Below are 27,438 nucleotides of genomic sequence, written 5' to 3'. Positions count from 1 at the left end.
CAAGATTCTGAACACAGTATCAACAAGCCCTTCTTAGAGTGTACCTTAACCTACTACTCTACTAGCTATCCCAAAATGTTATGCAAGGACAAATAACAGATCAAATCTCTGTTGTGCTATGTTTATTCTATTAAGTGCAGGCCAGCTTTGTATGCATGTAACCCCATCCAATATATTGCATGTCTAGGTCTCTACACATGCGCATCTGCCACACATACATGACAAATGGGACACACATCTAAAATATTTATAAATTATCATAGGCTAGCAGCAACTATGATCTGGTCCACAAATTGTTTGGCAATAGCTCAAATTCGCAATTAACAGACGAGATTGAACATATATATAATGATCTTTATGCAGTAATCTATGAAATGGACCATGTTAAAAGATGATGATGATATATGGAAATGTTGAGAAAACCACATATATATAATGATCTTTATGCAGTAATCTATGAAATGGACCATATTAAAAGATGATGATGATATATGGAAAGGTTGAGAAAACCTTGCGTTGCTCCCTCATAAGGTAAGCATATTTCTCAATATTCGGAACAGCAAGCAACTTGGGCATTAGGTGATTCCGAAAATACCCAGGAGCAACCTTCACTGTTTCCCCGGCTTTACCAAGCTTTTCAATACTCTGCAAGTTTAACAAATTATAAAACAGTTGACTAAATAAAAAGATAATAAGACATCCATGAAGTTACTGAATTCATTCACCCACCGTCGTAAGAATAACTTCCAACTTTCTATATCTGATTCCTTGACCAACAAATAACATTGGATGAATTATACAACTACAATTGGGCACACTTTTGTCCTTGACGAGTTCACGTAGAAGACTTCTGCCACAACGTAAATGAGCCATTGTTTGGCCCTTTTAGGAATATCTGTTTCGTGCAAAAGTAAGAGAAACATCAGAATAATAGCTAAGCAATAGAGGGAGAGGAAGGGGGAGAGAGAGAGAGACGACAAGTAGTAGTAAGTCAAAGCACGTTACACAAAACCCGAGTGTTTGGATAAGAAAATTAGCTTAATAAATGAATATTTACATATCACAATTACTCAGCTACAGCTGGCCACATAATGGATTGGTCATAGCCAATAGTTGCTCTTACTCTATCCTAAGTGGCAACCAAAGGTCTTTTGCCATGTGAATAAGAATGTTCACTTTAAAAAAAGCATTTGATTCGATCAGGCATGATTCCCTAATCCTATTCATGAAGAAAATAGGATTCAATGACAAATGGTGCACTTGGGTCCAAGAATGTATTCAAAAGGCATCCTTCTCCCTCCTCATTAATGGAGCCCCTCATGGCTATTTCAAGTCGACCTCTCACCCCTTCTTTTCTGCATCTGTATGGAGATGCTCTCTAACATCTTAGATGAAGCCACCTCAAAATCAAATATCATCTCCCCCTTTTCTCAAGGAGACACCTTGGTTTCCCACCTTCTCTTCGTTGATGATGACATTTTGCTGTTTACTGAAGCCACCACCCATACTGCTGAAGGAATCAAGAGATGCATCCAAAGATTCAACAGCTGCACTGGTCTTGAGGTAAACATAACCGCAAGCGAAATTTTTTCACCAAAAAAAGCAAAACAGAACAGTAATCCCATTCTGTCCATCCTATCTATTCCTGAAGGAAATCTCCCCATCAAATACCTAGGGCTCCCCCTCACCTCGACCAGATTAAAATCTGAAGATTGCAATATGCTCATCAGTAAAATTCAGAAGGGGATAGCAGGGTGGGCCAACAATTTCCTCTCAAGAGCAGGTAGAGTCGAGCTTGCAAAATCTGTCCATAACTCTTTCCAGCTCTATTGGTCTGCCTCCCTTAACCTTCCTTCTGGAATCCTTGAAAAAATCGAGAAACTTATTCGGGATTTCATCTGGGTAGTTTTCCCTCAAAAGGTCCAACCACGCTATAGCTTAGTCAACTATATGTACTCCAAAATCTGAGGGGGGGCTAGGAATAAGAAGGCTCAAGGACAAACTCAGCATGCCAACTCAAAAACTTGTGGAATGTCATCAATGGGAGGAGATCAATGTGGTCTAACTGGTTCAACCACAAATACCTGAAAAAGAAAAATCTATGGACTAGGACCATGCCTCATAGCCCCTCATGGGGAGCTAGGAGTATATTTAAAATCAGAGATGAAGCAAAGCACCATATCTGCTATATCCTAGGAGATGGAAAAGGAATTGACTTCTGGAAGCAGCCCTGGCACCCTAATGGCCTTCTCATCCATCTCTACCCCGAAGGAAGAACTCTAAATTCCCTTCCTCCAAATGTAACCATCGACAAAATCCTAAACAATGGAGAATGGGATCCCAACCTCCTTATCAACCACCCCAACATCCACCACATTCTTAACTCCTCCCTGATCACCCCGGATACCCAAAATAATGCCATTTGGAAACCAGCTCCAAATGGCCATTTCTCCATCTCTAGTGCCTGGAACAGCATTCGATCCCACAACCCCAAAATCCAATGGCAATCATCCCTCTGATTCAAAGGACACACCCCCAGGCACAGTCTAGTTACTTGGCAAGCCCTTCATGGCAGATTAAGAACCAAAGTAAGGCTACTTCGCTTCAGAAGCACCAGAGAAACTGACTGTCCTCTTTGCTTGCATGGAAGAGAAGACATCAACCACTTGTTCTTCAAATGCCCCTATTCCTCTTGGATATGGCGCTCCCTACTTTGGCGCTTCTCACTCAGAAGGAAACCCGCAAAATCTCTCATAGAGGAGGAAACCTGGATCAGAAATAACATCAAAGGAAAAAACAGGTTCGCCATATCGCTCAGAATCGCTCTCTGCGCATCTATCTACTGCATTTGGACTTTGGAGCAAAAGAAACAAAAGAGTTTCTGAAAACTGTAAAAGCATAAGCAAGACATCCTACAGGAGATCATCCACATAATCAGAACCAAAGTCCTCTTCCTAGGACTGGACAGCAATCAAAACTCAAGAGATGCATTTTTATCTTTGCATTTTGGACTCCCAACTCTCAAACAACCAAAAACCTGCAGTTGGTACCCCCCTAAACCAGGTTTTTACAAGCTAAATACGGATGCATCACTCCAAGAAAATGCAGCTGCTATTGGAGGAATCATTAGAGACAATGGCAGTAACATTTTAGCTTCCTTCTCCATCAACATCCTTCCAAAATCAATTCAGGAACTCAAATTACAAGCTATTCTTCAAGGTGTAATCCTAGCCCAAAACCTGAAGTTCAAGCACCTCTGGATCGAATCTGACTCTTTGCTTGTGGTTAATTCTATCTCGAAATTCAAGTGCCTATGGAAGCAAATCCCAACCCTCTGCAACCTCAGAACTATTCTTCAAGAGTTCTCTTCATACAAGATTACTCACACATACCCATAAAAAAAAAAAAAAGATTACTCACACATGAAAGGAGGCAAATTCAGCAGCAGACTTCCTCTCCAAAGTTGATTGCCCAGTAAAAGGTGATTCAATTCCAAATCAAAACCTCCCCCCTCAGCTTTTAAACCTTGTAATGGCTGACTCCATGGGAGCCCAATATCCCCGAATGTAACTCTCTTAAATGATTTTCTGTTGCCCAAGGTGTTTTTGGATCCTAGATCCTTGTTTGTTGGCTTTTGAGCCCCCCTAATTTGTACCTCTTTTTATTTCAATGATATCTGGTAGCGGTCCTGCCTAACCCCAGCTTACCCATAAAAAAAAAGAATGTTCACTTAAAAGGCGGCCAAAATGGGGTGACAGTTTTACAGTAACAGCTGTTAACAAGGCGTGCAAATCGGTACGTCTCAAATTTTCATACACAGTATTCATTCCAAGAAATGTATGATCGTCTGATACAATCTTTGTATTTTTTTTCTATTGAAATGGTACAAAATATAATGTTCACTTAAAAGGCGGCCAAAATGGGGTGACAGTTTTACAAAAACAGTTGTTAACAAGGCGTGCAAATCGGTACGTCTCAAATTTTCATACACACTATTCATTCCAAGAAATGTATGATCGTCCGATACAATCTTTGTATTTTTTTTCTATTGAAATGGTACAAAATATAACCAAATTTGAGGTGTCCATACATATCATCGTATCGGACAAATGGTTAAAATAAAGTCGATATTGTGTGAGCAGGAATGAAGTATTATGTGGGGCTTTTGGCTAAAGGTTTCATAGGAGACTTTGATAGTATCATTCCACTTTGTTATGTTGATGAAAACAAGAAAATGATATAAAGAACAAATTAAGAAAGAACAGAAACAGTACATTTATAGCATCCACTTGGAACCTATACTTTTGGTTGCTTAAAATGGTCCTCCAACTGACTGATCAGTATTGTGATATTTGAATATGGCCAACCTATGGTCAGTTCCACCGGATCAACATTTTTGGATCTCACACATATATGGGATCTTTCAAAAACATGTAATGAGATTAAATTTAAGCAGATATAAAAAAAGGGAAATATGATATTGTCAAAGCTCTATGATAATAAGAAGCACCATCATTAGCTGATTAGTAAACCATTGTGCTTTGTCGACAGTGGTGATTGGACATAATGTGCATTGTCCCTACAGGACACTAATAAAGTGAGTCTTCGGAAAAAGAAGTTTGGGATTGGTATCGTCTAAAACAATTAAACTTCAAAAGAAATAAATAAATAAAAACCAGTAAAATGCAAAATCGAAACCAAGCAATAACAGACAAAGAAAATCCCACTAAATTGCAGCAGAAAGAATACCAAAAAACCATAACCAATAATGAAAACCAAATTAGTTCATCCTTATGAAGAAAGAATCTTTATTAGTTATTGTTTTCCTGTCTTCAGTTATGTACTCTGACCATCTAGTCTCATTCAATAAAATTGGCTATCATTCAAAAAAAAAAAATAACTATTAAAGATTCTCTCATTGGTTTAATGAGATCCAAGACCAAATGGCGAACTCAGCTATCACATTCATTTGATAGGCCCTGACATAGATAGGGTGTGCCCAAAAAAATTGTTAGAAATTATTACGTACATCAAAATTCATGTATATCAAAAAATAGTAATTTCTAACCATCTTCACATATATCTTTCAGATTTTAAGTACATCAAAAAGTAATAATTTCTAACCATCTTCATTTTTGTGCCATCTTTCATCGTGCCTTCTGAAGATGCCTTTGGGCTTGCTCCAATGAAGTACTTTGAAGAGTTAGAATTTGATGCAAGGAAGTTGGTGATGGTGGGACTGATGGTATAATAGGAGCACATTGGGAGCGCCATGAGAGTGGTTCCCGTCTCTTCGGGAGTGCCATGGGAGCGGTTCCCATCCTAAGGAGCGCCGAATTGCGGTTTTGTCATGGAAGCAGCACCCATGAGGAAGGTTCATAGTTCTAAGATCCAAACAATGTAGGCCCCATGTGGTTTTTGAGCAATCCCTTAGATACCTTATCTAAGGTATCCATTAGAAACACTTTCCCGCATACATGTATATTATCGCGGTTAATTCAAAGTAAATTTGTTTCTCACAATAAATTCATTTTTTCACGAGATGTTCTTGGTAAATTCATTTTTTGTCGTTTAGCCAAAATCTCGCAAATTTTTTGCGAGATTTTTTACTTCTCGCCAATATTTGTGACACATAGGACTTTATGAGTGTCCATTTGGGCGCCACCTGTAGTCACAACATACCCGAGGAACACAATGTGATTGGTCATAAAAAATATAAAAAAACACCATAGATGACAAATGGAACCAGCACATGGCTGCCTTTTGGCTATGCCACTGCATCAAAGCCATAATGGATCTCCTTGATGAATGCCTCTAGTGCTAGCAAACAAACCCATCAGTGACGCACTTAAACTGATAGAAAATTTTCGAAGACATACAAGCCTTCACCCATTTTCTCCATCTCTCACCGAAACCCAGTTTATCTTGAATAAAATCCAAAAACTACCATTCTACATAATTGATTTTTTTTCATATCAAATTTGCACACTATTCCCGCTCTTCCCTCTCTTTTTCATGAATCAAGACATTTGTTTGCAATAAGAACACCGTCAAGAGTTTGTTTACTATTCACAAATGCTCCTTAATATTAAAAGCTAACTTCTTTTATCACTCCAATTATTCTTCTAGCTAAAACTTTGACCAAAATTTTGTACACTCCATACACTAAGCTAATGGGGAAGAAATCTTTTAAGCTCAATTACTCCTTCATTTTTAGGTATTAAGGTGATGAAACTAGTATTGTCTTCATTCTCCAATCTACTTCTTCCGTGAAATTACTTGAAAAATGTCATAATGTCTCTTTTTATAATCTCCAAATATCATTGATAAAAAGCCATTGGTAATCCATCTAGGCCATTTGCCTTGTCTTTTTTCATACTAAAAATAGCCTCTTAGCTCTCCTTGAAATCCCATCCCAACCATGCTGTTTTTTTCTTGATTGATTCTTTTAAATTCCACCCCTCTAATCTTTAGTTTCATGTGGCAAGCCTTGTTAAATCCAATACGACTCACCTTTAGAAGTAAGACTTCTAAGACAAAACTATTGCTTCAGTAAAACACCAGATTTCTCTAATTTTCTTATATAATAGAAGTACCAAGATACAAGTGTGCACTCCTTCTATTGTATTCGAGCAACAGAATTTATATGAACTTGATCTAAATCCTGTAGTTTGTGGGCCTTGATAATTGATATAGTATTAAGAAGAGTCTTTAGCTTTTTATATGTGATACTCATGTGTGGACCTTCCAGATAACGTTTCAAACTTAGTTTCACCCATTGTAAGTTTGCATATGAACCTTGCACTTTCTCTCTTTCAATTCTGTTAAGCATTCGAATTATTTCCCTTCATTCAGAAATAAGCTTTAAAACCACGAACAGATGTGAAACCCTATGTCAATTCATTATCGAGTGAGATGTATGATTCATGTACAATGTTTGCCACATCTTATCCAAGTTGAGTTGTGAAACATTACTATTAAGAATAGATAAATAGTATATGAATAGAAAGAGTGAGAATAGATAAATAGTATATGAATAGAAACAGAGTTTTCAGTATTTTCTTCAGATTGTGCAAGGGACAACCAAGTGAGTTAAAATGGACAAGCGCCTGACATGGCAATTTTGTAGCTAAGATCAGATGCATTAGGGTCTATAATATAAAATGTGGCCACATGGCAGGAATGGTCTCACTCGGTGTTTCAAAACGTATGTGTGGGTCAAAATGCGGCCTAATAAAATCCTAGTCAACTCGGTACGACGCGGTCGAGCACTTGGTTGACGCAGCTGAGTATTCAGTTGACGTTGTAATAACCTGAGAGATTCAAAGGAGTATTTATTGACTTTGTATGGCAAAACTCGGAACACGGCCAGGGCAAAACGCAGAACGCGGCCAAAGCAAAAGGGAGTCCACGATCACTACTACATAACTTGTTGTCAGTGAACTATTATTAGTAGTTCTTGTAAAAATTTCAATCTCGTTGAGTCTGTAAAAATCTCAACAAAGGATAGAAACCCCCTAAAATCTAAACCCAGAAACTAACATAGGCATGATGCATGAAATTACCCTAGATTTTAAAAACTCTGCACAATAACTTAAGTGCTGATCAATGCAAAAACCATGAAAACAACAAATATGATCCATGGAAGTAGTACCATTCTGCTGGGTTTATAATTAGACATTCAAGTGATTCACATAGATGAAAGATTTGAACTTGCAATGAAATAAACTTCATATCTAAATTTTAAATGTGGGCAAATAAGTTTAAGAATCATGTACCTATAAAATCAGGTCTGGACTTTGTGACAGGACCTAGATTTGCTTCTATTTGTACGAGCATGATCATATTTTTGTTGCGACAATAACCACAGTATCCACATTTCAAATTACAGAAATATAAACGACCATAAAGCTAGTAGAGAAAAGGGGGAAAACAACGAGGTGAGTAGAGAATAATAAAGGGGAAAAAAGAGAGAAAATAGGCACGTACCTCCTTGTCTCTTCTTCTTCCCCCTTCTTCGCCAAGAGAGAGTGAAAGCTAGGGTTTGCGTGTATGCACGTTGGGCCCAAAAAACAGTGAGCCCACACCCTGATCATTCAATGGTAGAAAAAAATACACGATTTAGATATTAAGATTGCATGATTGGTGTATTTTTTGTCATACGATGTCCAAAGCAAGGTCTATCAATTGGACGGATCAGATCGCTCAAAGGTAGGACTCACTATGCCTATACTTCGTTTTTGACCGTCCATATTTAACGACAAAAAATACTTAATGTATGCTATAATTATCAGATTAGAGTGATTTCCAGGGCATTACAGATACTACAGAACCAATCTAAACTAATAAACACATTTTCACCGCAAAATAACAAAAATACAATAATAAATACCAAACCCCATATCGGTATTTATCAATATCAAGCCACCAAAGCAAGAATCTCAACGTGGGTTTCTCAAACAACAGCTATTCTCATAAAAACTACCCATGAAATCTTAATCTAAACCATTGCTGCCCAGTTGAGCAGACGAAAGGAAAAGGGGGAAAGAATGAGGGGCCAATAAAGCCTATGATCACATTCCCAAGATTAAGGGAAAAAGGCACCAAAACTCATAGACAAAACTTTCCAGACTAACAAGAAAGAAAGAGAGCCACTTCGTGTTTAGGGTTTTGAGTATCATTTTCGTGTTTAATGCTCAACAGTAATTGTAAGCAAATCGATATTGTAAGCAAAATATCTATTTGCTTACAATTACTGTTGAGCATTACCCGAGAATCTCACCCATAAAAAAACCCACTAATCTGTTGACAGAAACCCCAACCCTAAAAACAAAAATGATACCCTAAACCCTAACCCTAAAAATGAAATTGATACAACTAAACCCTAATCTTGAACAACCCGAACCCTAATCTTGAACATAGCAACAAAAAATGGAAAAAAAATCAACCCCAAACCCACTTCAAATACGAAAATGGAAATGCAAAAACCAAAAAAGAAAAAAGAAAACGGTAACACAGAGACAGATATAGTGGTGAAAGAGATAGAGAGGGATGAGAGCATACCAGTGTTATTGGGAAGATGGCGAGCGTCAAACCACGAGGCCCTTTTTTTTATTCTGTCGTTGGGTCGAGATGAACGAGAGAGAGTCGCGGAAAAGTTCAAAGAATAGCGAGAAAGTGATTGAAACTAATTTTCCACGTATTTTTTTTAGATTTTCCACGTCAGTTAAAATCTTTTCCAGGGAAAACAACGAAACAGGAAAAAAAAAAAAAAAAAAAAGGAGTTTCCGCGGAAAATAAGGGACTTTTCCGCAGAAAAGTGACGGAAAAGAAAACTAAAGAACACAGCATAAAGTATTGTTTTTTCTTTTTATTTATTTATTTTATGACGCAGGGTGTCCCCACCCCCTTCGAGAGTAGGACTATTCCCTACGGATAGACACAGCGGCCAAACAAACACAGCATAAAGTTGTAAGAGAAAGAGAGGAGGGGTGGAGTTAGGGTTTTTTTTCACAAAATGCATCCTTTTATCGTGGAAATTGTTCTGATTTAAAAAAAAATGTTAGAGGGCATCCTATGATGTTTTGAAATTGATACAAATTCACCTTGTTATTGAGGGAAATTATATCAGCACAACCATATTTTGATATTTTCACCGACTCATCTTGTCTTCTAGTAAACTGAAGAGCATTTCACCAATTGGTTTGTGATTTAAGAAAGTTTTAAAATAACTAATATTTTTGGAATAAGAGGTTGGGATCATCTATTTACACCTTGTAAATGCATTGTGGGTCTTCTTGATCCTAGTTAATGAGGATCAGTCAGTCCTCAGATTATTTTATGAAGATGAAATGATGTTAGTAAGTTGATTGCTTTGTTTACTGGCTGTTTGGATGCATGAATAATAAGTTTTCTAATGTTTGGCAACTCTATCCGCGAAAATCTTTTGCCAAATCAGACTTTTCCCCAATTTTCCCCAAAAATTTGCCACCCTACTAGGCACTAGAGTTTTGTTTTGCATGGAATATTTCCTCTGTGTAAACAATAGATCCGAACGTTAGACGTGATGAATGCGGTGGAAGGACAGTAGATTTTAGAAGGTTTTGCCGCTTTCCTTTCTTTGGTCGTGGATGGGAAGATCCTTCTTTCTTCTTAAAGTTTCACATGTGGCTTTCCTTTCCCTTCCATCTACAAAGAAACTGTGAGCAACATTTGGACAATTGTTGTTGTCGTTTATCACTAGTAAAAATGCGCGTGCAACTGATGATAGGATGACAAATAGAGAATTTTTAGACGTTTAAAAGAAAAAAAAATCATACTAATATGTACTTGTGAGCAATTTGCGAAGATATGCTTATTGTGTATAGGACTATAGGAGGTAGTTGCAAGGTGGTTATTGCATGGATATGCATTTTAGGTTTGTGGGTTTGTGTTTTAGAGTTATTGGGTGTTAGTTTTTATTATGGGTCGTGTTAGTGGGTAAGAGGCCGTTACGCATGCGTCGCGACACACACGAACAAGCTTCGTCGCCTATGTCTAAACTGTTTGATTTCTAAACTGTTTGATTGAACGAGCGATGGAGATTATTTAGGGTTTAAAACCCGCTCTAAAGGTAACCGGTATCCCAAATTCCTCTTTTTCCTGTTTTTAGGACGACAATGGAGAAATTGTGATCTCCAATCCCCAGAAAAATTGCACTAATTTGATCGCCCTCCCTCATCTCCTCCTCGCATGATTGAATGTTTTCCAGTATTGGGGATGGTGAACATTCGAAGAAAGAAAATCATGTAAGGCAGGAAGATTATCAATAACATCTGATCGAGTTTCAGCCATGATTTTAAATTTCGACCGAAATCCGAAATTACCGACACCGAAATGGCCTTTCCCTGAGACGGTCATTTATTTCACGCGAAATTTCAGAATTTCGGTCAAATTTTCGCTTTTGTCCGAAATTTAAACCAAAAAACCTTTTTTTTTTATTATTTTAATATTAAATTTCGAAATTTAATATTAAATAAAATACCCTTTTCTCTGTGGTACCGGATTTCGACCGAAATTTCGAAATTCCAGGGGTCCGAAACCGGTACCGAAACCGAAATTTTAAACCATAGTTTCAGCAAGGTGTAATTTTTACCCATAAAAAAAGTTGAATTCGCTACCCATGTAACTTCACTAAAACTTGTCTTATTTTCTCTGTAATAAACAACGGTCGGTGGCCATGTAACTTCAGTAGAACTTGTCATATTTTCTCTGTAATAAATAGAGGTGCCATCGTTTTCTCTGTAATAAACTTGAATTCTAGAAGGCTAGTTTTAAAGCGTGCTTTTTAGATTTTTTGCAGGTTAATTTGAATTGTGGCATCCCAGTTTTGCCAAAAGGGGTTTCCTGAGAAATAAAATTGGAAAAAAAAATTGTTCTGCTGTGGCGTTTGAAGCAAAGAACATATTTACCAGACTCTTAGATTACTGATTATTCTTGTGCGAATCATCTCGTCTTTCTTCCAATTCCTGTAAATTGTGAAACCTGGAACTGGGTATTCCATGAATTTCAGTTTCCATGGTTGATAAATTTGGATAAAAGGGTTTCTTGGACAGCTGCAATTCGTGAAAACTGTGAGACCGTAATCAAACCTTTTCCAACAATGGTGGCAATCAGGAACTGGCTTTTTCAGTGCTCTGGTGAATCACAAAATTCCTTGTTTCAGTTTTGCAAGAGAACAGAAGAAAATCGTGTTAAGAAGGAGATGATGGAGGATGAGGCAAAATGGAAAACGGGCGCATCGATTCGCGATCCCCATTGTCGTCCTAAAAAGTAGAAAAAAGAGGAATTTGGGATACCGGTTACCTTTAGAGCGGGTTTTAAACCCTAACTAATCTCCACCGCTCATTTAATCAAACGGTTTAGACATAGGCGACGAAGCTTGTTGGCGTTTGTCGCGACGCATGTGAAACGGTCTCAGTGGGTAAATGGGTTGATGATATTATGTTATCTTTGTGCTTGTATTTAAGTTCATTTATTTCGATGAAATGAAAAAAGGAAGAGTAATTTTACAGCAAAAAAGAACTTATGTTTCTAGGAGAGTCATGGTTCCCCTCAGTTTGAACTACTAAAAGGTCCGGTTACCTCAAATCAAGGTTTTAAATTTCGGTTTCATTACCTGTCTCGGGCCCTACAAAAATCAAAATTTCGACCAAATTTTTGGAATTTCGCTCGAAATCCGGCGATTAATAAAAACAATATTTTAACAGTTATAGAAATCTCTGAAATTTCGGTCAAAATTTCGGAATAATTATAAAATAATTAAAAAACAAAAAATAGTCGAAATCCCTAAAATTTCGCCCGAAATTTCGGAAATAACGAAATTTCAGCCGAAATTCCAAATTTCGTGGGAAATTAATACACGTTTCGGGTATGTGCCAATTTCGTTTCGGTCTCCACCGAAACCCGAAATTTAAAACCATGCCTCTGTGGACCCCGATCCGAGGACGGTGCCGAGGGACGAGCCCCTAACACCCTCTAGATCTCCACAACGTGAAGGAGAGCTCTGCCAAGGAACTCTCGAAACGGATGCCACCCTCACAACATAGCATGAGTGGCGATATAAAAAGAAAGAGATACATTCTGATCCAGAGCCAGGGCTCGAAACCAAGATATATCTAAAAATAACTCAGAGTCGACATCCATGGATGCGCCATGGAACCAAAACAAATGCTTTGTTTGCAATGGATAACCAGAGATACAAAAGGTCCGTGCCTGATGACGAATGGAGAAGGTCCGAAGAGCGCCCCCAATTCGCCCGAGTGCGAACACTTGGTCTCTTATGCCATTTTTCATTAACTTCGAAGAAGTTTGGGCAAAAATCATGTGAAATGGGAACAATCCTCAGGAGTCGTCTATCTAAGCATGTATTTCCTGAGAATAAAAATAATAAGCACACAAAAAATAAATGAGAGAGGTGCCACCTAAATATTGCTAGGTTATGAGTGACATGCCTAACAGGTGTATAAATTCTGGTGGACGAACACATGCATGCTACAGCTAAAGGTATAGGTCTGCACAAGAAAGTAAGAAAACATACCAAAACAAACGATGACTACACAACAAATCCTAAGACTCTAAATGATTAGCCCGAGTCCTCGAATGGTCTGGTATTCATCCAAAGAAGCCTACGTATCCCCGCCTCCACGAGAATCAAGGCAACGTAGTTCTTCGCACCTATTCTAAACTATGATGCCTAAGACACATAGACCTCTATCCTAGACTCGATCTAAAAGACCGGACTAGTTATTAAAGTTTCTTGAACGATTATTTAAATTCTAGTGGATTGTAGATTTTAGGACACCCTATATGCCCTAATTAAATGCAGGTTAGTCCTAAGCTAATGCAGATGGTTCCTACAACCTATGTGTAAATAGGCTGTATTTCCTAAGAAAAACAAATGGTTGACTAACGCATCCTATTCTAGTCATCATTTGGCGATGTGGATCGCCAACTGACCGGACGGAGGCGCTCCTATAACTCTAGGACAAACCCCTAATTCTAAAACAAGCACACAACAAACAGACAACAAATCAAAACAAAACCTCAACTCTAAAACTCTCTATCTAAGATAAAGTCCTAACTCTAGAGGAAGATTTTTTTGAAAAAATAATACTTTGGAATATTTTTGTATTTTTAAAAGGGTTAAATGATTTATTTACAAAGTTTGGCTGGACCTGAGATAAGTATCTCAAGCTACACTACGTACCTCTTAGAAGAGGATCAAGCCAACGTAGTTCGAAACGAACTCTCCTAACTAAAACCTAACACTTCAAATGATTTAACGGTTTTAATATTTTTCAAATGTTTTTGATATTTTTTAAAGTTTTCAAATGTTTTTGAATTTCAAATTTCTAATGTTTTTGGATTTTAAAGTTTTTCCAATGCTCTGAACCTTTAAATGTTTTCAATCTTAAAGGGAACACACAAGTAACACCGCAAACTAGGGAAAAGCCCTAAATCTAAAGGGAAAACCCCAAATAAGCAACTAGCGTCTCAAATAGACAAACCACAACAAGAAAGATAGCGCCCCAAGAACAGAGAAAATAATCTAAGATCCCAAGCAGGGAATGCTCTAATAAGACTGAGTTAGTCTTGAATGGAAATACTCCTAACTAATGACACCAGGGAGGGAGTACAAATGAGTCGGAGACTCTCTAATAACACTACCAAGTCAAAGACTCACTCTAAAAGAGGAGGCCATTCTAACATGAGGCTAGGTAAGCCTCCTAAAGGGAAAACTCTCTATATGAGACAAGGCTTGTCTTCGAGACGCAAATGACGTAAACAAGGGTTCTGATGAGACTGGGCAAGTCTCCTAATATACAAAGGAGGGGTATGCTACTTGGACTGAGCAAGTCCCCTAAGGATGGGCTTGGGCTAGCGCCTTCATCGCCCCAAGGCAATGAAGGGGCTACTATGTCTAATGGTATACAAAAGGCCGGACTGACCCACTAGATAAAAGAGGGGACTGCTACTTGGACTGAGCAAATCCCCTAAGAATGGGCTTGGGCTAACGCCTTCATCGCCCCGAACCCAAGAGGAAAATTCCCAAAAAATCGATAGAAATGTCAAACACTTACGAAAAACTTAAGCTCTAATGGAAAATCAAGATGACAAGGGTTTGCTCAAGAAATCCCAAATAAACCCGAATATCAATACCAAAACCCACAGGGGTAAAGATAAAAAGAAAAAGAAGGGGCTCCGAGTAGCCTCATCATAGCCCTTGCAATGATGAACAAGGTTAGGGCAACTAAAAGACTAAGTTAGTCTTCTATTTATAACGGTGTTCCACAAATGAGGCTAGGCAAGCCTCCTAAAAGGCGAACTCTATAAATGAGACAAAGCCCGTCTCCTATGACGGACTCTTCTAATGAGACCAAGATAGTCTCCTAAAGGTTTGACTCTTCTGCTGAGACATACTTGTCTCTCTAAAGGGTATGACTCTCTGTTGAGACATAGCTTGTCTCCCTAAGAGGATGGGCTTGGGCTAGCGCCTCCATCGCCCTCGCTGCAGTGAAGAAGGAAATGGGCCTTTATTTCTCCTGTTTGTAAAGAGTAATCCTCCTTCTATTCTTCCTAAAACAATAATCTGACAAGGGATTGACCTCGAATATGAACAAAAGAATGACAAATCCCCTAATAAAGATGAATTCCAATGTAAGAAAGCACACGACTGAATTACTTTAAACCAGGAGGAGCAGTGTAAATAACGGATAGTAACCAGATTAATACAATGCACAACTACTACCATTTTAAGCAAGAATTCAGGAAAAACTACCGGATTTATGGACCTCCTAAGGCATCACTATGCTTACACAACAGATTGGGGGGCTGCTACATCATCAATATGATCCAAAAACCAAAAGGACTGTTATTGACACCACTTTGCTTATACTATAAAATGAGGGCTGACATATCAAGAGGATGAGGGTTAACATTTTCAGGAGTGAAAGATGCTAATGAAAAATGAATAGGGCTGCCAAATCACAGGTGTATTCAAGAAATAAGATTTTATAACCCATTGATGCCCTCATGCTACTCAATACAAGTTATTGCATAATGAATCAAATGAAGACCCATTTGAGCAATTAATCGAGTGATGCACACAATCAATGGCACTCTATGTAAAAGATTCATACCACCATACCCCATATACTAAACCCATCTCTCTCACTAGATCCTACTAGTAACACCCGTTCAAAATGCCCCAAAATGCAACACTATTTCTCCAGAAACATCATCAAAGCTAAGAATATGGGAATTAGATTTTATCGGGGGACATCAGGAATAAAGAGGCCCTTGATCTGCATCTGCTTATACATCCATAGCCAATTCTTTGGTTTCACCTTGCCGCCAAGAGAACGAATCACGTACCCCCCACTACAAGAACCCACTTGCAAAGAGATCACATGCCCCAGTTGCATCAGTCGGATCTGCTTCAGTGATGACTGGAACTCAGACAATCTGTTTTCCATGCTTTGCAATGCATCCTGTAGGACCCAGCGTCAACACAGTCCATTGGCAATGTTTGGCCAAGAATACTAAACCGTCCTTGGGATAAGTGTTTGGTTCACCCCTTAGCAGCGTCCTTGCTTCATCCTCATTGGCAAAACAGAGATCAATATTCCCACCCCCCAATAAATCTAAAAAGGGGGATCTGAAGTCTCGAACCATCTCAGAACTAGTTAAAATCAAAGGCACAAATACCCCTCCTGCTTGGCCATCCTAATCACCATATGAATCAGCTCTAAACTGTAAAAACCATATCTCAGCGCCAACCACTTGGAACCCTTAAAATCCTCTCTGGTTAACTCATCCACCTCAATCTTAACGTCATTTGAAGGACATGGTCGCATGGTACGGTTACCAACAGCATCAACCAAACATGCACACTGTCCAGTGGGCCTCTTGTTCATTCTCAATCTTGAAAGGTTCACCCCATTTAAGCTCATATTACGAACAAATAAGTGGCCTCGCTTGCCAATAACCAGAAAAAGAGGATTGCATTGGTGTTACACTATCTTGCGAATTGCACCTAACCCGACTCAACCCATACTATAATTTGACCTTCCAACTACTGAACACCATTGTGAACAATACGACCAAATGCAAAATCCAGCTTCGTTGGTACATAAACAAAGCTAAAGAAGATGCCACCCTTGATTCTATACGCAAACATAATCACACAATTGAGACATACTTATATTTGATCTGAAGTTAACTAAAGCCATCTTAACACTCAAAATTCGATCAAGGACCAATGAAAGCAAAGAAAATAAGCAAAGTTTAAATATCTCTTAAGGCTTGATTATACTGATATTAGTCTCTGAAATGAGACCTTATTATTAACCTGAAACCACACCTTAAGAGCTAGAATCTAAGGTCAGGCCCATTTCCTTGATTTTCTGCTATTAAGCCATGCTACTTTTGATGAACCAAATGATTTAGACTATCAACAAAGGTTATAATCAAACAGAATGCAAACATATTATATCCAAACCAGCAAGAACTAACCATTAAACATGAATCAAAAGAAAGATAACGAATTACCTGAAATGCAGAGATGGATATTGGCCTGAGATGGATGGCTCTTACCCTCTCTGCAACTTTCCTTTCTCAGAACCTTCTCTCTTTCACTCTCTCTCTGCTCAAACCTTTCTTTATCAGCCAGTTGTAATCATCGGCACTTGTTCAAAATTGGTGCGATCTCGCCAGAAAATGTAGACTTAAACAAGATCCAAGATCTTATTTAATGGAGGCTCTCAAAAATTCAGATATCATTAGAACTGAACATTCCCTCCTTCTTCGAATCTCTCTTTTAATCTCTTTCGATCCCTCTATTTTTTACTCTGCTTTTGCAGACTCTCTAACCCCCCTCACTCGACTCTAAAACTTTCCTCTCTCTCTCTCTCTCTCTATTTCTCAATTTCTCAGATCTCTCTTTCTCTCTCTCTCTTGTTCTTTCTCTGCATTTTCTCTCGGAATTTTCAAACGAAAATGGAAATTGAGATTTGCAAAGGAGAAGGTGAGGTGAAAATGATGGTAAAGGAGAAACATGAACGAAGAAGGCAAGGAATTGATTAGAAATTGCAGAGGTTTGCCGGATTCCGGCGAATGTCACCGGAGAGGAGGGTTGCAACAGTGGCTGAGAGATGGAGATGAAGGTGGAGGCTAGCTAGGGTCGAATTTGCATGGGTGAGTGAGGATGATGGCTGGGATGGGTTTTTAATGGAGGTGGGTTTCGGAGATTGAAGAAAATGATGAAAGAAATTGGGGTTGGAGAGGTGCAGGTGATAGTGGCTCCGATGGCTTCGCCGGATTCCGGCAAGCCCACCGGAGAAGATGGGTGGTGGCTGGGAGAAGAAGAAGAAGAAGAAGAAGGGGATTAAAAGGAATGGTGGCGTGGCCTCGGAAAAGGTGGAGGTGGCCATTAATGGAGGGTTCGGCCGGAGAAGATGGGAATCCTTCCCTCTCTCACTCTCTCCATATGCTCTCTGCAAATGGGGTTTTCTCCAGAAGATCGGTCTTTTTTTGTCAAAACCCTATTTCGTTGGATTTTTAAAGAAAAACGAGAGAGGATAAATTTGGTCCCCCCCTTATTTACTTGGATAGCCACCTCTAATGTCATTTTTAGCAACTTTTTAACTGGCAGGGGGGTGTCCAAGAAGAAAACGAGAAATGATATATTTGATACCCCCAAACCTTCCAAGACAATCCCCTTGGCAAATTTAGGTCAACTATTATTCTATAAGAGGCGGCCCAAGTAGAAAATAGGGGAAAAAAATTTGCAAAAATATCTTCTCTCCCTTTGATCTCAACCCTCCAAATTGCCTTTTTCATTCAAGGGCTGAGATCAAAAGAAACATAACCAACTAAGATTCCCTCTAACTAATCCTAGTCCTAACCATCTCACTAACCTAGCTTAGGGCTTAATGGTGACTTGGAGGGGAAGAAAAGCATCTTCGCAAATTACGAAATTGCCCCGGTTCAGGATAATACACCCCTAATTACGTTACACATTAATTCGTATACCCCTATTTCTTCCCGGACAACCCATGACGGAAAATTTGAACTGGTTTTCTAGGTTACTGCGCACCCCCGTTTCTGGCTGAATCGCCACCCTTAATCCTACACTACACTACTCTACAAACATCGTCCGTTTGCTAGGCAAACCGCGACGGATTCGGACAAAAATTTACGGGGACCTAGATGAGACCCTAACCTATTCTAGGAACAAATTTGGGACATTAAAACACTAGTTTAATAGGGTTTCTACCCTAACGACTCTATTAGGGTTCGGTCAAAATGGGGTGTCTACAGCCTCAAATCAACATATCTCCTCTTTTTCTGCCTTTTTTCCTTTCTCAATTTGTGTTATGGCCAATTAGGCACATAACAAGTAGTATCAGAGCCGTTGATCCTACGCCATGGCTACACCAACCCATACACGAAGATCTACAAGAGATTAAAGCATTGGTGTCGAAAATGATAGAAGGACAACGACAATTTGTAGAAGGTTGAACAAAATCCACACGACGATCAAGGAAATGCGTAAAGATAGAGAAAAGTTGAATCTCGAAGATATTGATCTTGTGGTGGAGGAAAAAAAAGAAAGAATAGATGCCGACGAAGATAAATTAGTTGAACCATGCTAAGATCATCTTGATTTTTCCAAACCATGTGATTATTCCATCACTTCAATGTGTCTTCATCAAAAATCGTATTTCCTTCCAACTTTTATCACAATTGAATTTGAAGCTAGAGTTCGAATTATCGCAGCCATTATGATTTGGAACTGTGGACCCCGATCCTGAGGAAACCGGCAAGGATACAAGATCCCCATCAATCCTCTAAGATCTCCACATGTGAAGGAGAGCTCTACTAGGGAACTCTCAAAATGGTGACACCCTCATAGTATAGCACGAGTGGCGATATATGAGATACCTTTTGATCTAGAGACACAAGCCTCGAAACCAAGACGTACCTAAAACAATGAAAGAGTCGTCATCCATAGATAGGCCATGGAATAAAAAATATACTCTGTGCAAATGGATAACCAGAGATGACTGAGTCTGTGCCTAGTTACGAGTAGGGAAGGTGTTAGGCATTCTACTTGCCCGAGCGCACTCGGTCTCTTATGCCATTTTTATTATTTTCAAAGAATTTTGGGCAAAAATCATGTGTAATGGGAACGGGCATCCCCGAGAAGACATCTACCTAAACATGCATGGCCCGGGAATGGGCAAAAGAAAATAAAACATCTAAGTCCTATGGAGGGTTGGCATGAGTAAAACCGGGCATTGGAATATACACTAGAATCCGCCGTCTCCTCCTCTCAAGAAGAGAAATAATGTACACGCAATAAGCACGTAGAGCATATGAATGATCTCAAATCGCTCAAGAGGAGGTGGAGGAATCTAAGGCACGTCCAATGTCAGATAACCTTGCTACATGTTCTCCTCTAATCCTAACACATCACATCTAACCCTAACTCATCGCATCTAGGAAAGCAGCAAACATAGGCATGCATGCTACAGCTAAACAGATAAACAAGATAAGATGGATAAGTAAATGCTACAGCTAAGCATGTGAAACTACACAAGAGATGTATCCAAAGAGCAAACACTCATGATAAAGAAGTAAGCACACTAACATGCACCTAACTACGCAGAAGATAACGCAAAGCAGCAAACAATCAAAGCAGTTGAATAAATACACTAGCATGCGAGCCTATGCAAGAGATAATGCTAAGAAATAGTAATCAATCGCATGCTAGAAAAGCAAGCAAGTTAAAAGTAAACACATAAGAAACCAAGGCAAGCACATAACGAGCTAAAAGATGCAAGGAAAGAAAGGAATTGGAAAATCAACGGTATACGAAGACCAGAAATGCCAGGGAAAAGAAAAGGGGACATACGATAGGCTCAGGGAGCCATTCTAAAAGAATCAAGCCCTGCGATCCTGGTCCGTTAAAGATCGAACAAATCTCAGTCTCACGGTCATCATAGCATATCGTTGAGCTCAGCTAGGACAATTCCTGTGAAGGGGCCAAGCTACGTCATTGCCCGCGGGCTCGAGGACAATCCCTGCGAAGGGGCCTCGCTACGTCATCGCCCATCCCAAAACCCGATAAAGGGCCGAAAATTCGATGAAAACTGGAAACCGCGACCAAAATCAGAAATGAAAAGAAAAAAAGGATTTTATAATCTATGATTGCAAAATCCTAGATTTTACAAGCTAAAACTTGGATTTTATAAGTTAAAACAACGGATTTTATAAGCTAAAACTTAGATTGTACAGTTTCAGGATTGTAATATCTAAGTTTTAGCTTATAAAATCCAGATTTTAGAGCGTAAAATCCAATATTTTACAGTCCCTGATTATAAAATCCATAATGTTTGTTTGGTTGTGCCTTAAATTTGATCTATTACTTTTCTTGATGTTTTTCATATGGATTTGAAGGAACTGGATAGGCCAAAATTTATCTTCTGTGGGTTATGTAGAAAGGGGAAAAAGAGTGGGCATCTTCAAAGAAGAAGATCGTGGATTTGTATAGTAATGAAAATCAATTTCTCATCGTCTTTTTATATTCGTACGCTGTACTCTTTACTTGCCCTGATTATATCTTATTATTCATTCTTTCTTTTCTTGATCGCGATCTAGTAGTCTGTGATGCATAGTTGTTAGTTTCTTAAATCAACACTGGTGCATTGAAAATTTAGTTACCTAAATCCGAATAGATGATGCCAATGTAAGAAAATACCCGTCATATTTTCATTAATTTGTGTATATTCAGGAGGTATTTTCATAACATTCAAACAATCTTACTCAAAATAGCTAACATTTTGTTTTCCCACTTTTAGTCCATGTTTGGCAATTATGATTTTTTTCATGGATTATTATCTTATATTTGTTTAGCGAGCAGTAGACATAGTGGGAGAGAGAGAGACTTGAGAGAGCATGAATGAGGAGATGATGCACGGAGTAGTGATTTTTTATATCATCTAATGTTCTTGTGGATGTACCTTGAATATGATCTATTACTTTTCTTGATGTTTTCATATCAATTTGAAAGAATTGCAAGGCCAAAATTTTATTTTAAGTGTGTTATGTGGAAAAGGGAAAAAGAATGTGCATCTTCAAGGAAGAACAGCGTGGATTTGTGTCATAACGAAAATCAATTTCATCGTGGAGCAGCAGTTGCTTCATAGAGTGATGGAGGCTACTTTTAGGAGGGTGGCAGACTTTGGATCGGCAATGTCTTGTCAAGATTAGGATTTTCATTAACTGGGGAATTGGTGGGCCAAAATGCAACCAATAGACTGCCAAAATCTGAAAAAGGAACTATTTCTGTTTATTAATTCTGTGATGGTTTAGTTTATATGTGGATGGGTAAATCCATTGTACTGACTCATTTCACAAGTCAATAAATTCTCGCTTAGTTGAAAATATTGGAATGCTAAAGCAACTAAACTTGATTGACTGTATTCAATCTGCTTTAATTTTATGGTTTGATGCCTGCTGTAGGGATAATGCCTCTGTTCAAACTCGACCCGATCTTTCAAAACTCAGATGCGGGTCAAAACATGGCTGAAGAAAATCCTAGTCGACTCGGCACGATGCGGTTGATACTCGGTTGATGCGGTCACAACGCAGGAGAGTCAAAGGGGTTTTTATTGACTCTGTAGGGCAAACGTGGAATACGGCCAAGGGAAAATGGAGCCGGCTCGGGGAAGTTCATGTTGACGAAGGGGGGGTGTAAAACAATGGTTGCTTTGTTTTTTGTTTTTTGTTTTTTTTTAAAGGTTACATAAACTTTTATTCCATCGAAAAGAAAAACAGGGCGACAAGAAGTTCCCACAACATACAAGCCATTCATTCCATCCTTCTACCGATAGATGCAATGAAAATGAAATAACTTCAAGGGGTAGCCCTAGCCACAATGGGATAAGTCACACGAATTTCAGTGAGGTGGACCCCCTCTCTGGCCAACGCGTACGCTGATGAGTTAGCAGATCTCCGCCTATGAGTGAACTGAGGATGCAAGATTTAGGATAAGTCTCTGATTGCATCGATCGTTTGATAAAGCCTCTAAGGATCGCTGCACCTGCTTGACACCCATGCATTCACATTGGAGGAGTCGCCTTCAACACTTCTACTTACAGAAGAAACCCCAATGCTCCCGAACATCAAAGGGAGCAAAGCCTTAGGAATGTCGACAAATGTTTCTACAGGTCAGACTGCCAGTTCTTTTGTTCCAGCACCAGCACCAGCACAAGTGGTTCCACCACTTCATGCAGACCAGATTGATGCTATACTTGCCGATAAGATTGTTTCATCACGCCATGGTGGTTTTCAGTGCTATCTTGTCAAGTGGCATCGTCGACCAGATTCCAACGCTACTTGGCTTACAGAGGAGGAGCTTCGTCGTTTGGACCCCGATATCTTGGAGGAGTACCAACTCTTCACTCTTCGGAGGAGAGTTCTTTTTAGCATGGGGGAAATGATGGAGATCAACGTCCCCTGCGAGTTTATTCTCGGAGGGGCCGCTCTCAAGGAATCCCGTAGAGATCTTTTTTATTGTTATTTTATTGTCTTAGAGATATTTTTGGAATTATTTGATATTATTAGGGTTATTTTAATATTTATTGCTTTTAGGGTGTTTTTTTAGTCTTTTAAGAAGTCTTAATTAAATAAGCTTCTTTATTTTAGGATTGTTAATTGCCTATTTATAGGCAAAGCTACATCTCTTTTGTTAACTTTGAATGAATTGAGTGAAACTTCTCTCCCGACATAATTCTTCTTCTTCTCTTCCCCCTAAAGTCTCCTCTTCTACTTCTACTCTCCGCTCTTTCTTGTTCTTGTTCTTCTTCTATTTCTCTTTTTCCTGCCTACATCACTTGGCACCTCATAAAACCTTTTTAATAGCCTTCTTGAAAAGGGAAATAATAGAAATGCCGAAAGCTAGCCTACTTTCTTCTTCCTGATCTGTTATGATAATTTCTACATTAACTCTGGATTGAGATTGGATGGTCTTTTTCTTTGTTTTTCGTGAACACTTTGATTTGAACAATCATTCATGTTCTGTCATATTGAGTTGCTTCTCATATAAATGAATGACATAAAATTATGAGTTGCTCATTACTTACTCCAAGAGGGGTTTGGAAATTGATGAAGTGACATGAAACCAGTAAGAGTGACTCAGAAATTCATTGGAAATTGTTTTTATGTCATGCAATTGTCTTGTTGGCATCTTTCATATCTGTAACTGAATGCGTACGACCATGAATGTTAACCCTTAAAACCATATTGCATTCCTTTTTGTTTCATGTGCACAAAACTGGCAATTACCCTAATCTACTAAAGCCTGTAAGCCACTGGATTTTGTTCTGCATGTAATCTAGTAAAGTCTATTTATTTATTTCTCGTCCAATAGGAATTTTGTTGTGCACTATTTTGCTAATCTAACATGAGTTGCATTCAAAAGAAAAAATTGAATTCTAAATCTGCACTTTAGTCTTCTTCATTATCACCCAACTTCCATCTCTAGGACCCCTTTTTTGCAGTCTTCCGATCTAAGTTGCACTGATTTGGAGGGATTACAGTTTTTTGGAATAATGTCTTAGAGGAAGCATGCATGGGTTGAATGGTTTCTAATTTTCTATGTATGCATATTAATCATCCATTGGCCCTTTGATGTTTGACATCTTTTTGTGTTACTGGTATGCTGCAGGCACTGCGTCATTTAGATCATATTTCACAAATATCTTGGGCATTTTCAAAATATAGCGATTTTATCGCGACATTTTGATAAAACAACAAAATCCCGAAATAATCCCGAGAATTTAAAGAATATAACGAGAGTTTCATTTACCACGGTAATATCACATATATCACGATATTTTACGAATTTTTTAATTTTTTTTCTTTCAAATTTTATATATTTTTAAATAATTTTTTTATCATTTTTTCCCGATATAAACCTGAGACCCTGTAATGCCAGGAGCCTCGTGCACTGGGCTGCCCTTTTTTCCCCCGATATAAACTTGAAAAAATAAAACAAATTTAATATATCCCGAGATTTCACCTCCCGAGAACGATATTTGTGACTTATATACGTTTGTTGCACTCATTACCATTTCTTTTTGCTTTTTTTTAATGGTATTACCATTTCTTTTTGCCGGAACACATTAATATTTTTTCATTGCTGCACTTAGATCACCACTTTTGTATTATTGACAGCAAATGATGGGGCGACAATATTGGAGCAGATGGATGTTGATAATCAAATAGCAAAGGTGATGGTTGAACTTTCCCGTAGTCAGGACTATGAAATTGGTGATGGAACCACTGGAGTTGTTGTAATGGCTGGTACACTTCTTGAGCTGGCCGAGCGGCTCCTAGAACGTGGTATTCATCCTGTTCGGATTGCAGAGGGTTATGAGATGGCTTCCAGAATAACTGTGGAACATTTGGAGCATATTTCTCAGAAGTTTGATGTTAGTTTCACAAACATAGAATCTTTAGTGCAGACTTGCATGACTACTTTATCTTCAGAGATGTGAGTTCTTTAGTGCCATTTACAATGTATTTCCTTTAAATAAATTGTTGCTTGACCCAATTTGTACTCTGTAAAGTTTACTTCCTTTTTTGTACTCTATCAAAGTGCTATGCTTGCCATGAATTACCATTTGCGATATATGTTGCAATCATGTGTCGTATCCAAGGTTCAAAATATCGGTACGACGGTATCTCATACCACATTTCATCTTTGTGTTTGTTTTCAATTCAAAATTGGGTGAGGCAACAGGTGTCTACCGTCGATAACTACCAGAAAACCATGCAATCCTCTATAGGTGAAGATGGTACTATCATTGGTTATTCCATTGGATGTGTGGTGCAGTAGAATAAAAAACTGATATTCAATTTCAGTTTTCCTATAAGTTGAAGTGGCAGGATTTCGTTTCCAGGATTTTTTATTAATCTATGTTCAGAATCATTTCTCTTTCTCGTAAGACTAAGGGCGGTAAGTAGTAAATTAATCAATATGAGTAAAAAAATCAAATCGCACCATCTCTGTAATAGGTAAATGCCTCCTTTTCTTTTCTTGTGAGGTTGTCGGGATATTGGCTACATTTGATGATGTCTTATCAATAAAATTTCAAGAGGTTGTGAGTTTTGTTTGAAAAACCACTGCACCCATCTCCTATTCTCCCTTTTGCTCATAGGGATTGTTCGCACCCGCTAATCTTAAAAAGAGACTCACTGTCATTTGTCCAAATGAAAAGGTTATCCGTTTCTTTCAACATAAAAACAGACGTAAAATTTGTTTTATGTTCATTTTTACAACAAACAAATTTTACGTCCATTTTTCATGGCGATGTTGAGGTTCGGAGAGGGTATGGATCTTCCAACCTTTAAGCTTTTCCTTAATTCGATCCACAGGGTCAAGGAAGCTGGTTTTGTTAGGTCTCTTGTCCAACAGAGGAAGACCCAGGTATTTTCTAGCAGCTAGGGTCTGAGGAACTTAAAGAGTCTCCTATGGATTAGCTGTCCATTACGATGGGCAACATTATTAGAACAGTGAATGGATGATTTCTTATTATTAATTAACCTTAAGAAGATGATGAGATTGATAGTTTGTCGTCCTTGCTTGGCCTTTCTTTCCTCTTTTTATTGCTTCCAAACCTCATCAGATTGTAGTGTGAATACCAGATATACAAGGGTCTTTTTCTGTTAGATCTTTCTTTTGCAGTTAAGCATGAGAACATGATGGGGCCGAAATCTGGGTCTGCGATCACACTGTGGGTAGAGCTCCTCTGCTAGTGTCTGCAATCACAAACAAAGGGGTCAGGGAGGTCCGGGGTGGGTCCCGGACGACCACATCGACACCCAAGTCAGATTCTGGACCAACCGTATGATAAACAACAAGATTAAATGAGAAGTGATCGGGTTTACCAAGAATGACGCATGGGCTTTTTCTCGAGGGCGGGGGGGTAGGAAGGAGGGAGCGGGCGTCCAACACCTTTTCCCTTCCTTTTTCCTTGGAGTCGAGTTGTCTTAATGAGTAGTTAAGGTTATCCTTTCATGGTGTATTGCTTTTCTAGTTTAAGCTTCTGTCTTTCCCAATTCTCCCAAATTGGGTTGAATCGTCCCTTTTTCAAGGGCTTAGTAGCCTATTTATCTTTCTTCCCTGCGTGCAAATCCCTTCTCGTTGAATGCCACGTGGATGTCCTTAATCATTTTGGAGAGAAAGCTTTCTTTTTGTTGGATTGAGTTGTCCTTCTTGGCGGCGTGCCTGGCTTAGTTACGTGATTCTTTCCATAATCATGATGATGGATAATCATGATTGGGATTTTGGGGGGGGTTGGGGGGGGGGGGGGGGGGGGGGGGGGGGGAGGTGACACGTGGCAGTATCACATGATTGTGCCATGCTCTAACACTCTTCCTAATCATAATTAGATTCCTTTTGTATGGGGAACACGTGGCGTGATATGACGCTTCTACCGTATTTACTCCCTATCAAAGGGTCTTAAAGTGCAAGAGTTTGGAAATCCATTGCCCACAAAGGATAGTAGCTTATGCCTGGACGGTGATGAAAAGAAAGATCATTACATTTGACTAGAGGAGAGAATTACAGATTGTGACCCAGTGCATGCTTTGCAAGGAGAACGAAAAAAACACTTGATCATCTACTGGTCCAAAGCACATTCTTATATAGACTTTGGCAGCATATGATAAACAGTTTTGGACTGACATGGGTATTGCAAGGATCTATTAGAAAGACATTATGAAATTGGTTGGGAGGACCGTTCGGGCGAAAGGGGGCAGACTCTGTGGAAGCTACTACCGTTCGCAATGACTTGGCATATTTGGAAAGAGAGAAATAATAGAATT

General features: G+C 38.8%; 1 protein-coding gene and 1 pseudogene across 6 annotated transcripts in view; both read right to left on the bottom strand.

The window, feature by feature from the left end:
* The window catches only part of LOC143860797 (Ribosomal protein L9/RNase H1), a 28,834-nt gene extending 19,624 nt beyond the window's left edge, over positions 1–9,210 (bottom strand). For 3 of the 6 annotated variants that reach the window (XM_077371614.1, XM_077371618.1, XM_077371617.1), the window contains exons 1-4: positions 9,064–9,210; positions 7,990–8,088; positions 730–895; positions 511–645 (exon numbers count right to left, since the gene is read on the bottom strand). In XM_077371614.1, the coding sequence (XP_077227729.1) occupies positions 511–645; positions 730–873 (279 nt within the window). In that variant the 5' untranslated portion in view covers positions 874–895; positions 7,990–8,088; positions 9,064–9,210. Of the gene's footprint in view, positions 1–510; positions 646–729; positions 896–4,274; positions 4,392–7,989; positions 8,089–9,063 lie in introns of those variants that run through there. The other 3 variants (XM_077371612.1, XM_077371615.1, XM_077371613.1) reach the window with 3 other exon arrangements.
* Positions 9,211–15,809: 6,599 nt separating this feature from the next.
* LOC143861619 (uncharacterized) lies at positions 15,810–16,629 on the bottom strand (annotated as a pseudogene).
* Positions 16,630–27,438: the final 10,809 nt, after the last annotated feature.

Source organism: Tasmannia lanceolata, unplaced genomic scaffold (assembly GCF_043159265.1).
Source record: "Tasmannia lanceolata isolate RefF3 unplaced genomic scaffold, GAP_Taslan_0.1 ptg000037l, whole genome shotgun sequence".
In the NCBI taxonomy this organism is placed as follows: Eukaryota; Viridiplantae; Streptophyta; class Magnoliopsida; order Canellales; family Winteraceae; genus Tasmannia; species Tasmannia lanceolata.
Note: the sequence above shows the minus strand (reverse complement) of the source record. Positions and strands in the feature narration are given on the sequence as shown.